Source organism: Anopheles darlingi, chromosome 2 (assembly GCF_943734745.1).
Source record: "Anopheles darlingi chromosome 2, idAnoDarlMG_H_01, whole genome shotgun sequence".
NCBI lineage: Eukaryota > Metazoa > Arthropoda > Insecta > Diptera > Culicidae > Anopheles > Anopheles darlingi.
In genome coordinates this window covers 10791772-10804271 of record NC_064874.1, presented here as the reverse complement: position 1 = coordinate 10804271, position 12500 = coordinate 10791772, and the positions used below count along the sequence as shown (strand labels likewise).

At 46.4% G+C, this 12500-nt stretch overlaps 6 protein-coding genes across 15 annotated transcripts in view; 4 read left to right on the top strand and 2 right to left on the bottom strand.

Moving 5' to 3' along the window:
• The window catches only part of LOC125950336 (clathrin heavy chain), an 11356-nt gene extending 11138 nt beyond the window's left edge, over positions 1–218 (bottom strand). Inside the window, exon 1 of one of the 6 annotated variants that reach the window (XM_049678228.1) lies at positions 149–218. The gene's annotated coding sequence lies outside the window, so the exon portion shown is untranslated. The other 5 variants (XM_049678227.1, XM_049678230.1, XM_049678229.1 and 2 more) reach the window with 5 other exon arrangements.
• Positions 219–404: 186 nt separating this feature from the next.
• On the top strand, positions 405–1543 carry LOC125951969 (putative ribosome-binding factor A, mitochondrial). Its single transcript, XM_049681128.1, has 2 exons — positions 405–593; positions 664–1543. Exons 1-2 carry the CDS (start codon positions 591–593, stop codon positions 1441–1443), a joined length of 783 nt encoding a protein of 260 aa, XP_049537085.1. The 5' UTR covers positions 405–590; the 3' UTR covers positions 1444–1543.
• An 810-nt stretch (positions 1544–2353) lies between these two features.
• LOC125951970 (60S acidic ribosomal protein P2) lies at positions 2354–3703 on the bottom strand. Of its 2 annotated transcripts, XM_049681129.1 has the most exons (5): positions 3551–3702; positions 3196–3484; positions 3054–3118; positions 2679–2722; positions 2354–2471 (listed from the first exon to the last, which is right to left on the bottom strand). In XM_049681129.1, the coding sequence occupies exons 2-3, from the start codon at positions 3473–3475 to the stop codon at positions 3057–3059; spliced, it is 342 nt and encodes a 113-aa protein (XP_049537086.1). In that variant the 5' UTR covers positions 3476–3484; positions 3551–3702; the 3' UTR covers positions 2354–2471; positions 2679–2722; positions 3054–3056. The 2 variants fall into 2 exon arrangements, with proteins under 2 accessions (XP_049537086.1, XP_049537087.1); XM_049681130.1 differs by lacking the exons at positions 2354–2471; positions 2679–2722 and adding an exon at positions 2729–2861 and having other exon boundaries at positions 3551–3703.
• Positions 3704–3774: 71 nt separating this feature from the next.
• On the top strand, positions 3775–5679 carry LOC125951968 (beta-chimaerin). The gene is made up of 4 exons (XM_049681126.1): positions 3775–3929; positions 4004–4732; positions 4805–5194; positions 5275–5679. Exons 1-4 carry the CDS (start codon positions 3875–3877, stop codon positions 5538–5540), a joined length of 1440 nt encoding a protein of 479 aa, XP_049537083.1. The 5' UTR covers positions 3775–3874; the 3' UTR covers positions 5541–5679.
• A 995-nt stretch (positions 5680–6674) lies between these two features.
• LOC125959832 (neurogenic locus notch homolog protein 3-like) lies at positions 6675–10882 on the top strand. 3 transcript variants are annotated; one of them, XM_049692787.1, is made up of 8 exons: positions 6675–7066; positions 7258–7687; positions 8331–8557; positions 8643–8724; positions 9487–9578; positions 9646–10167; positions 10310–10400; positions 10485–10882. In XM_049692787.1, the coding sequence occupies exons 1-8, from the start codon at positions 7064–7066 to the stop codon at positions 10622–10624; spliced, it is 1587 nt and encodes a 528-aa protein (XP_049548744.1). In that variant the 5' UTR covers positions 6675–7063; the 3' UTR covers positions 10625–10882. The 3 variants fall into 3 exon arrangements, with proteins under 3 accessions (XP_049548744.1, XP_049548745.1, XP_049548746.1); XM_049692788.1 differs by having other exon boundaries at positions 6677–7066; positions 7258–7648; XM_049692789.1 differs by having other exon boundaries at positions 6683–7066; positions 7258–7378.
• Positions 10883–11500: 618 nt separating this feature from the next.
• The window catches only part of LOC125950940 (delta-like protein 4), a 1149-nt gene continuing 149 nt past the window's right edge, over positions 11501–12500 (top strand). The window contains exons 1-3 of one of the 2 annotated variants that reach the window (XM_049679341.1): positions 11501–11638; positions 11989–12052; positions 12132–12388. In XM_049679341.1, coding sequence (XP_049535298.1) covers positions 11636–11638; positions 11989–12052; positions 12132–12388 — 324 coding nt within the window. In that variant the 5' untranslated portion in view covers positions 11501–11635. The remainder of the gene's footprint in view (positions 11639–11988; positions 12053–12131; positions 12389–12500) is intronic. The other variant, XM_049679342.1, reaches the window with a different exon arrangement.

Here is a 12500-nt window from a genome sequence, read left to right as displayed (position 1 = left end):
CGCCGAAAATGGAACTCGCAGGGATCGATATTCGCTGGCACGCACATCGAACGATTGTTTAACGAACCGATTAATTGGAGGGTTAGGGTCAACTCAGGAAGAAAGACATTGATCGAAAAAGAGGGCCACAACAGAGCGGAAAGCCTACCCGAGCTGAACACGAGCCGTTTCGAAGAAGTGGTAGCAAGCCGCCAAGTCATTCAGCCCTCATAGCAACCTTTCAACCCCCTTTCCTATGCACGCCGGCAGAGTGAGCAGGATGGTCTCCCCATTGCGCCTATGTAAAGTGTAAGCGAAAGCGGGATGGACAATGCTTTTACTGACATTTTCCCCCGTAACATTTGCTATAAAATGCTATAAAATGTTACCTGGGCATGCCGGTCAAATTCAACCAAAATAACAAAAAAAAACTTTCCTGTTTCGTGAAAATGTGAGAATCGTTCTTGGTATTTGATGCTGTGCTATTTTTCCACCTGCTGCGGCGCAATTATTTTCCCGACTATCGATGATGGGTTCAATGTGCTCGGAAAATAGCTGTTTGACGGTTGAATAACTTACGAGAAGGAACCCACCCCAAAATCGCTGCAAGCATGGTAAATCATTGCGCCCAATTTCTATTCCTGTTGCTTCTTTCCATCACTCAATTTCAACAACATATTATAGATTCGAATAGCATCCAATCGGCTACTTTCCACGAGTTGTGGGCTGCAGTCGTCCACGAAAGCAGCCAAGGTTCTGAGCAAGCTTATGAATGGAGGAACCAAGGCGAAGAAGAAACGGTATTACGATGAAACAAGTGACCGCGCTCCGAAGCTCATGACCCCCACATCGCTGGCCAGCACCAACCGGCAAGGCAAGGAGTCCAACCGACGGGTGGCGGTGTTGAATAAGCTCTTCATGAAGAACATCACCGATCTGATGGCAACCGGCACGTTTGCCAGCGATCTGTACGGATATGGTTTGCAGATTTCGCGAGTCCGTGTGGCCCCCGATTTCCGCGAGGCAAGCATCTACTGGTTCTCGAGCAGCCTTGATAAGGATGTGAAAATCGAAACCATTCTCAAACCGCTTTCGTTTCGATTACGCCACGAGCTCTCCCAGCTACGTCTAGTTGGTGAGGTGCCACACCTGAGATTCGTCCAAGACAAACGTTATTACGTTGAGGGAGTTCTGAACGCTCTTTTAAAAGAAGCGGACTACGGAGTAGACGACACCGAAGGGAACGATAAGCTGGCGACGGATCACGATGGAGGACCGACCGAGAAGAACGAACAGCTGTGTGAGCCTGAGATGAGGCATGATATTTTGGGATTGGATCATTTCCAAATTATGGCTCGAATACGGCAATCGGTGGACAAGACTAACAAAGCGTGGAAGCTACACGAGGAAGCACATCGGAAAGACCGAGCAACGCTGGCGAACGGCGCAAAGATCATCGAGTAAACATTTCTTTCCTTGGCACAAGATACCTTGCCCCCCCCCTGTAGCAATACCGTAGATTTGGATTGATGTTCTGTTGAGCAGTAAATAAAATTTATTGAATCCGTTACATATTGTGTTTGAGTACCATTTCCGAAACGCCAGCTTGGTGTGATCCTCCTGAAACATAACAGAAAGCAAAGGATAAGTCGTATGGAAAAGAAAAACGACCAGTCGTAGATTATTCTTTCGAAACAAGATCAGTTGTGAAAGACGATTTAAAATCACAAAATTCTCATTCGAAAGATGGTGTTATTTGGATATCATCATTTAAGAGTCATTCAGATTTTACTATGGATTGCTCAAGACACGTACCATTCATCGCTGAGTTTCAATAACATGAAAGATGCGAAGATCCATGGTGTCTGCTGTAAATAAACCCTGAAAGCAAAAAAGCTTCTCCCACCAGTGACCCTAATGGTGGCAATACTAAGCTGTCATGCTTTGATACGTTCTCGGACGTCCTGATTCTGATTCGAAAGAACCATCTTTGGACTAAAAGAGCGAACAAAGTGAAAAAATGAGCCAAAGTGGAAGACGTCTTCAAAGAAGTGAACCTAAAAAGAGATGAAAAAACAAACAGCGCATTAGAATACGAATAGAGACAATAGTTGTAGAACCATTCGTTTGAAAAAGCTCAGTTCAAGCAAGCGTAAAGTATTAATCATTTTGTTCATACCCGAAAGATGATTAATTCAAACTCATCACAAAAGTGTAAATGAATAGAATAAATAAAAATATGATAAAACTCACCTGTAATCCCCGAAGATGGCGCAGCCCAACACAACATAACACAACACTTTCTTTCGCCGTTCGTCAAACTACCACCCCCACATTACCACGATCACCATTCCTAAATAAAATTGTTGATTAATTGTGTTTTCGTAATAGAAGTTTATTCCTCAGCCACTGTTGTTTGTACTCCTCCAACGCCTGCTAGACCACCATCGTAGCCATGTCGATGATGATAAAAAAACCCAGATTGTTGAATTCTGCAAACATGAGGGAGACAAATCGAAGCAAATAATTAGATTGATTTGTTATGCTCGGTACTGAAGAGGTATGGTTAACTAAAGTCGAATCAATTCAGTTGTTACATGTCAAATCACAATATTTTCATCCGAAAGATGGTTAAGGTTAAATCATCATTTATGGGATTCGCTTTATCTGAATAAAGTAGAAGTTTTGTTTGAACTTACCTATATCGATATGATATAGCGTATAGGAGTGACGTTGAAATAAGCTACAATGAGAGAACCAGAGGAGACAGCATGTTGGTAAAACCAAGAGCACTTCAATGCAGAAAATGTTTAGTCACAAACGCTGTTGAGACCACATCCGCCATGTTCGGAGATGTGCGTTCCTGATCCGTTAGTACTAACCTGAAAATATAAGAGATAAATGACCGCAGATAAGTAATCATGCACAAAGTACACAGTTTGGCGTTTTGACCGCATGTAATGTATCAGCACTATAGATCATAATCATGTCGTTCATACCCGAAAGATGATAGAATAGAAAGGTCATCATATAAGATTTGCGATAGACAGCGCAACACGCTTCTTCAAACTCACCTTTTATTCGAAAAGTCCGAATCCCATGTCGTCATCCTCGGATTCGGATTCCTCCTTCTTTTCCTCTGTAATGAAATGCAGCGAAACGTGCAATCAGTGACTGGGCCACAACATGCCGCGCGCGTGAGTAGTTGATGCTTACCCTTCTTCTCGGCGGCTGCAGCTGGAGCGGCACCACCAGCACCGGCGGCAGCCGGAGCACCGGACGGAGCACCACCGCCAGCCGGCATCGAGGACAGCTTTTCGCGACCAGAAGCAATCAGCTCCTCGATCGACTTGCCCTTCAGTTCACTCACGATCTTGGTGACGCGTGCGGAATCGGCCTCGATGCCGACCGAGCTGAGGATCTTCTCGATGTCAGCGTTCGAGGGTGACTCGTTGCCGCCGAGCACCGCCAGAAGATATGCCGCTACGTAACGCATTTTAAGAAACTGCAAGGAAGAATCAACACGGCGTCAGTGGGGTCATCATCGTCAACAACCGTGGGGTGCACTTACTTTTAAGTCGAATCGACACGAAACGCGGGAGGCAGGCAAAAAAACACGTTCGTTCGCGCAGAGAGCACGGGTTGAAGAGACGTTTGACCGGAAGAAGTTTACGCACGCCCGCTCAACGAGCTTGACGAAGCGTTTATGAACTTGACGAAGCGTTCTTTTTATCGTTTATTTCGTTCGTTGTATCGTTTTGATCGTTTGTTTCGTTTTATTTTTCGCTTATCTTGTTTTATAGCTGAAAAAATGGAGAAATTCAACTCCCACTCCAAACCAAGCCGAATTCTTAACAAAACGGGCTCAAAACTTGGCCTCGCCCACAAACCGTAAATGCCAATCGGTAGGGGATTGGCTTTAGGCGACGATGCCGTCTGGAAACCTGAATGTAAGTAAACTACGAGCCGGTAATTTCCGCTCAAACATTCGACTAACTTCGCTTACGCGCCCCCTTCATTGCAGTGTACAAAATACAGCTCGATGCCCCTACACCGAAGCCTGTGCTATGCGAGAATGAGGACATTATGGGACCCACACGATACGGAAAGGAGTTCCACGGTACGATGGATCACAAAGAGTGCGAACAGCTGCTGGGCGGCAAACCCGACGGCAGCTACCTGGTGCGGCGCAGTCCGGGAGCCGATAACTACTACACGCTGAGTCTGCGGTTCGCACAGTCGACGAAGCATTTTAAAATCTTCTACTGCCCGGAAAAGGGACACTTTTTGCGGGAAAACTTCAAAAAGTATGAAACCATCCAGGAGATGGTTGCCGACGGGCTGGTCGATTTCTACATGAGGATACATGCGGCTCCCATTCTGAAGGAAATGATGAGCCAAACGAAGAAGTGCTACGAGCAAAGTCCATACATGACGCTTCACCGTCGAAAGCTTCGTTCCCTGTGCAACGAAATGTCCAAGCCTACCTCCAAGCTGGCCGTGGTGCATGATAGCGTGGAAACAGCGGACACCGAAACGGCGGACAGCTGTGATAGCGGCGTTGGTGGTGGCGATAGTGCAACCGGAGATGGCAAAGAGGTTGGCGCGGAAAGGTCGGAAGCGTACGATAACGATAACCCTGGCTATGAGAAACAGCACGCGTTCAAAACGCACACGTTTAAGGGGTTGAATTGGTGCGAATTCTGTGCCAACTTCTTATGGGGTTTCACCTCCCAAGGGGTCAAATGTGACGGTACGATATTGAATGCAATCCAACGGCAATCGTCTCATCATAGTAACCCTGCCTCCATAACCTATTTTACAGATTGCGGATTTATGGCTCACTTCAAGTGCTCGGAACTGGTACCGGCCAAGTGCCTGCCAGACTTGAAGCGCTTGCGAGGAATTTTCGGAGTCGATTTGACCACGCTCGTGACGGCTCACAAGTGTCGCATCCCGTTCATCGTGCTGAAGTGCGTCGAAGAGGTGGAAAACCACGGTATGCTGCAGGAAGGCATTTACCGGATTTCTGGGTTCGCAGACGAAATCGAGGCACTCAAAATGGCACTTGACAAGGATGGCGAGAAGGCGGATGTGTCCGCGCAAGTTTACAGCAACATTAATGTGATTGCCGGGGTGCTGAAGTTGTACCTTCGGTTGCTGCCTGTTCCTTTAATAACGTTTCAATCATTCCCCTTATTTATGGAATCCATGCGTGAGTTTTCCATGGCCGAGCACACGGATTGTCTCGCACACGTCTCTTATCTTCATCCTTTGTTTTATCTTTCCTTTCAGAAGAGAAATCTATCGGCGAGCAAGTGATAGCACTGCGAAACGCAGTGAAAGCTTTACCACCGGCCCATCTGCACTGTCTCAAGTACATCTTGGAGCACCTGAATCGGATCGCTTCCCATCATGCTATCAACAAGATGAACGAACACAATTTGGCCACCGTGTTCGCCCCCACACTGATCGCAACGCCGCAGCATATGTCGGATTTGTCGCAGGAGATCAGTATGCTAGCGGCCTTGATTGGTCACTGTCATGCAATATTTTTGTAACTTCGCTTCACATCGCGTCCCCGCTTTTACAATATGTAGCATGTAAGGCACACATTTCCAACACTTAACGAAAATATATCACTGACATCACATATCAAAATTATGGATTTTACGTTACCCATTCAATTTTGAGCTTTCCGATTCAAAGGAGAAATTTTTCATTGTTGGACGCTTTATCAAAAAGGAACTAGTTTCGCGGATTGGTTGTATCGGATGAAACAATCGTTTCCCATGGAATTTTACAGTCTCGTGCTTATATATTTGTATACGATCACCTACTATCGTATAAATTATTACTCCGTACAGCTCAATTAAAACTGTGTAGAAGACCGATGGCCGACCCAATAAAATGGAACAACAAGGAAAAACATAAACGACAGACGTGACCAAATTCGGATACTCTGTTGAGAGTAAACTATGAAACGAGTCCCCTCATACCTCGCGAATAACTCAAAGCGGACCATTAAACTCCGTTTAATATCCAAATTGAACTGTTTGTATTCACACATCAACGAGTGTATAATGGACGAACAAATTTCCATACAATAGGTGGTTTAAATGAGTTCTTCTATTTTATGGGATCGAAAAATAAATGCTTTCCGTCCCGCCTTCTTTTGCTGCTGGCCTTTTTTCCAATTCAAGAGTAAGCATTATAGTTTCCGTCTCCGTTGTGTCCATCTGCATACTTCCTCGCAAACTAGCGGCAAACCGCACTGAAGTCACGGGATCATTTCTAACGTAGCATTGGGCGTAGGTGTCTCAAAAGACGGCCATAGCCACATTTGCAATAACTCGTTCTCGATGTCCCGCACACCGGTATTTGCGTGGATTACATGCTGGAGTTTTAGATTATTTTGCTGCGAAATCACGAGCCAGGGGTAATAGGTATCTAGCTTGCGGTGCTCGCGATCAATCCGCCTCCAAGAAACAAATACCGCGCGCAGCATGCGGCGTTAACCTTTTTCAAGGTGATGGTCAAGGACTTGGCGCTGGCGATCTTCTTAGTAACTGCCGCCTGGCAAGAATATCACATGAATGAGAATGGGCGAGCTCCAGTACTCGGATGTTTCGTCGCTACTACCGCTACTACTCAATACCTCGCCGTTCAGCCGTTACTGTGCGGGGGCAGTCAAACTCCATTTGTGGATGAGGCATGCGGGCTGTTCGATTGCGCGTGGATATTGTTTTGGGGGGTTATTTGCATGGTGGACGACCTTTATGGAGAGGGGAGGTCTCCGTATCCGTGTTCGAACTGGCCGATGATGAGATTTTTATATATACCCCTGAACTGTTGCCTGTGTCGTCTCAGTCAGTTGACAAACGCTAACCGAATCGAACCGAACTCCGAATCTTGGAATTGGAAGATCAAATTGTATTGCAGGGTGTTGGTCACGTAGGTGTGATCATCAGTCCGCGGTCCCGGAGTGCACGAGTAGTGTAATTACGAAATCCAATCGATCCACGCGAGCAGAATCACGAATAGTTAAACCGTCGTATCCGGCCTGTTGTTCAACAATAGAAGCATGGTAATGGCAATAGAACAATTGCTGTGTATAGTGTCGATCGAAATTAGTGCCAGTATAGTGAATGAACACTGTTTCAGTTACCTTTGTATGGACTATGCCGCCAAAACTGAAACAAGAACTATGATATAGAGTATGATCCTCGGAAAGTGCGATTACGCTAACAGTGATCTCCATTTCCTCTCGATTCCCAGCGTGTGTTCGGCCGATCCGGACTGTCCCAAACGGGGCCGACCATCGTTACGACTGCCAACCAGAAGGCTCGGTACCTGCTGGCGTTGCTGGTGTTCGCGAACGTTTGGCTAGGCACCTTAGGTACGCAAAGGACCGTCTATCGGGCAGGTGACGAAATCGTGACCATAACGCGCACCAAAGTCGATTCACCGGCCAATGCGGACAGGTTGGCTCCCGGCTACTCTTACTATAGCTACACAGCCGAACGGCCCCAAGCCGTTCAACAGCAGCCCGAAATCGTGTACTACACGAACGCGAACGGGATCACTACGAGGCAGTATCAGACCGCGGCCGGAACCGTCACCGCTGCAACCCGCCGCATTCTCTACGATGACGGAACGGCGTCGGAAGGCATTGGATCCGTTCCTTTTATCCTTCAGTTTGCTTTTGGTGTGATTTTTCTGCTTCGCCCTTAACCTTCATCCACCCTGACCACAGTTTCACCGATGCACCTATGCACTCTCATGGATACTCTGAGTAGTACATTCCGAAATTCTCTTAAAGCTGACTGACTTATCACGATCGGAACCAACTGGGTTGCGTTACTAATAAGGACTCCCCATTGAGTTGACATACTCGGATACGTAGTAGGTAGTATTACACAACTATGACGCATTTTAAATGAGTAGATTCCTCTAATTGCAATAGTAGTTTCTACATCCACTACTATATTTGGTCGCTTCGATGCCCTCAATCACTTGACTTATTTTGTAATCATTGATACGATCTCACAGAGCCTTTCATCCGGATTTTACATTGAGTCTTCGGTCTAATAGTTTTTCTGCAAAACGTTTGTGACACGTTTGGTAACAATCCTTTACTCTCCGATTAAGGGGTCAACAGCGGTACATTTTGTAGACTAACCACTTTTGATTTTTGCTTGCCTAGTACACCCAGCGTGAAGTGCTCTAGCCCACTCCATAATAGGAATCGAGCGTTACGCAATAGTCGATTCGCGCTTCCATTGCCCTTCCTTTCTACATTGCATAAGGTAAAACTCTGTTTATATTCCGTCCACCCACCGCCAATACAGGACAGGGATGTTCGCGCAACCCGTGCGGAGTAGGCGCCACGTGTCAGGAAACGGCCGGCGGCCGCCCGGTTTGTTCCTGCCCAGCGGGGTACAGTGGCAATCCGCTCGTCCAGTGTCGTCGCGACGAGTGTCTCGATCATAGCGAGTGTCGCAGCGATCAGGCCTGCCGTAACGGGAACTGCGTCAATCCCTGTGCGGGCGTTTGTGGCATCAATGCTAACTGCGAGGTAAGCTAAACTAGAGGGTCCATGGGTACTGCGATCGCTCCCAAAACGGCGCTTGCTTCTGTATTGTTTTGTTGTTACATTGCAGGTCCGCAACCACGTGCCGGTATGCAGCTGCCCACGGGGACGTACTGGAGATCCATTCAGCAGCTGTCGACTACAAGATCCAGGTATGTTCAATCGGAAGAACAAAAAGGGAAAATCTCTCATGCGTAGGCTATCGTTGGATGAATATCTTGATGCTGACTACACGCGGTAAATACGTTAAAACCCATCATTTGTTGCTCAATGAGCCACACCTACGTACGGGGCCACAAGCTAGCTTCGATATCTTCGCTTGCTTACCTTGAACTTGCCACAATGTCTATACACATTGAGATGATGGCTGAATTGATTGTATGTACAATAACCCGCGGAAACAAACGGCCCACTAACACCTTCAACAGCATCTATGGAGCACTTTATTAGCTAGGTCAAAGCTACGGGGTGCGCGTGATACTCGCGCGTAGGTTTGCCGGAACAACAAACACTCCATTTACCACACGGAATAGTGGCGTCGGACACTATTGTTCTATCCAAATCTGATCACTGAAGTGGTATCGAATGGGTGGAAAACGCATTAGTGGATCAATCTAGCGCAGGGTTATAAATGCAAATCGCCGTTACACCGTTGACATTTAGCAAATAGATTAGTAGATGGAATTTTGAATTTTGGCGAAGAGGAATCGAAGATTCAAATGGATTTCCTTGATTAGAGTGGTTTGCCTACCATAAAATATGAATCGTGGGTTGTCCATGGGTTCAGCTAGCTGATCTGTTAACACTTATCAGAGATATGAAGCGAAGTCGCTTAGATTGTTCTACAATATGCTATTTATACAGCAAAAATCGTGTTTTTCTGTTTATATAACATTTTCCATTCAAATACACAGAGGAGCTTTGTCGTCCCAGCCCTTGTGGATCCAACACTAAATGTAACGTCGTTAATGGAGTACCAACTTGTTCCTGCTTACCGGGATACATCGTAAGCAAGCTACTTTTCTGCCCCAATTCAGTAGCACACATAACGCTATGCATAATATCATTCACAGGGATCTCCATTGTCGGGATGCCGGCACGAGTGTGAATCGGATGTCGAGTGTAGCGGCACTCAATACTGCAGCCAGTTCAAATGTGTCAACGGGTGCAATCAGTGCGGCAAGGGTGCCACCTGTGCCCGAGTTACTGGCCACCGCGCAGTTTGCGAATGTCCGAAGGGTTACATCGGCAGTCCGTTTAGCGAGTGCCGCCCGGAGTGCTTCGGGGATCGAGATTGTCCGGCTGGACGTCCCGCTTGCATCTATGGTATTTGCAAGAATCCCTGTGAAGGAGCGTGCGGTGTTGGAGCGGACTGTAATCTGCGCGGACTGACACCGGTTTGCAGTTGTCCGCGTGACATGACCGGTGATCCGTTTATCAGCTGCCGACCATTTACAAAGGAGGATCTCTGTAACCCGAACCCGTGTGGTACAAATGCCGTCTGTACGCCAGGGTACGATCGTAGCAACCAGGAACGACCAGTCTGCACCTGTCCACCTGGATACACAGGAAACGCCCTCAGTGCATGTGTGCGGGTAAGCTAGCATCAGTTTCAGGTCACCTCACTAACCGCCTAAACTAGATTGCCACTAGAGACTGACCCTCGGATCGGACAAGTCACAAGTCAATGAATGCGATGCCTTCGGAAATGATCTTAACTGTTCTTCTCGCCACCAGGGTGAATGCCAAAGCGACAGTGAGTGTTCGGATCATAAGGCCTGCATCTCGTACCAGTGCGTTGATCCATGCGCTGGACAGTGTGGTGTCGGTATGTAGTCTGTATGAATCCGGCTCAGAAGATATTTCTTCTAATGTTTTTGGATTGTTTTTTGTTCCTCTCTATCCTCACTAGGGGCTCAATGTCAAGCCAAGCGGCATCTGGCCGTATGTACCTGTCCTGCCGGAACTCAAGGTGATGCGTTGGTATCTTGCCGAACCGCTCGCAACTATCCAGTAGCTCGATACAATAAAAAGCGAAGCGTCACTCCCTAGAATTACTTCACACGAAGTCCGGAATGCTGCTAGAGCATGGATACAGCAACGCCTTGACTTCTTCCTTCACTTGTTACTTGACCCTTCAGCTGTCTTACTACATTAACGATTGTTTTAAGTTGGTTCGATCATCCATCGACTTTCCAAATTAACGATTTTGTGTTAGGTGCCGTACATGCTCTTGCCTTTAAAAAATGTTGCTAATGAGTCTATTGTGAATACGACGTCCAATGCTAATAAATGTATTTATTAAATGTTTTTGGGATTTTGAATATTTTTCTAAAAGCAAAGAGGTTTGGGCCATGGTATTTAGTTAGAATTATTAGATAGTCCCATCCATTCGAGCAATAGACTGTGTGATATGTGTTCTATATGAATCGGTTGTACTCTAGCATCACCGAATCTTCATAGAATTCTCGGTCAGGTAATTCCCGAATGCATTTCCTCTTCTATTGTTTAAAAAGTTTCCCATCCCCGTAGCAGCTATCGTCATCCAATAACGCTGCTGCTGATCGATGAACGGCACATACCGCATCCGAGGAAGTACGCATGCCAGCTCCAGATCATAATCTGACGCTGTGAGAAGTATTCTGGGCAAGCACGTGGGTGGAATAGTCGAAGCATATTTACAATCCGCTAATGAATTTGTTACAAAATAAACTCGACAAATTTTAAGATAAATCACTCTCAAACAACGCGACGGGCATTGTGCATTGGCACTCAGCTCGTGTACTTGCTCAGTACTATACCGACCCATTTAGTTGCCCGGAGGAAAACGCATTACCGATAATTTGAACTGCTCACGCATCACGCATTCACACCCGGCAGCAGTTCCGTGAGAAAAAATGGTAAATTTTTCCTCGTTTGTTCCAGCGATCGGTCCAGGGTTTTATACCCTCGCCTTGCCTAAACGATCAGTCAGTACAACTTGGACGATATAACTGACCGCACTGGTTTTAAGTCAAAAGAATAGTAAATAGCGACACCGGCCGTTGGAATCAAAAAAGCGCCATGGTACGAATGATAGTTGCAGTCCATTCCCTAAAGTGAATTCACATTTGTGATCGATGTTTCGGGAGGTTGTCGAAGTGTTGAGCTGATAAAATACGTTGAATAACGATACGTTGGATACGGATACGTGGATGTGGATTAGTGGATGAACAGCAAGTCTGATCATCAGCTTCATTTGCCTGAGAACGTTAAGCGTTATTTTCATCAGCAGACAAGAGTGACCTAGGGTTGGGTTTAAGAACTGAAACCATCTAAGTTATGCCCACCTCACTCGACTATGTGATTCTGTTAACATGATGAAAAGATCCGATAATTAAAAATACATAATATGTCACTATTGTTTCTTCAAACAGTCTCCGCTATCTTATGTGGTTTCTATTATGCTGTTGCTGGTCGTAGCCCTGCAATCTGCTGATGGTAAGTAAACTTCAAGGCATCCTTATCGGATCGAGCGAAGGTGTAGTGAACCATATTTGCAAATTGCGCCACTGACAAGGCTTTGTACAATGCTGTTTTTTTGCCACTTCAGGCCAGTGCCCTGATAATCCATGCGGAAAGGATGCAATGTGTCGATTGAATACGGCCGCCATTCCCGTCTGCTCGTGCCCCTTCGGTTATCTGGGTGACCCATTCAAGGAGTGCATTCGACCCGAGTGCATTAGTGACGGCGACTGTACCGAATTTCAGGGATGTCGTAAGGGCAAGTGTGTCGATCCGTGCATCGTTAGCTGCGGCACGAATGCTGAATGCAGGGTAAGAAACGCTACGTGCGATTTTTCTCTTCGAACGCGAAGCTTACCACATCCCGCTTACTCTATCTCTCTCTTTCGTTTCCACGCTTCCACACAACACTTCCAAAAAATAG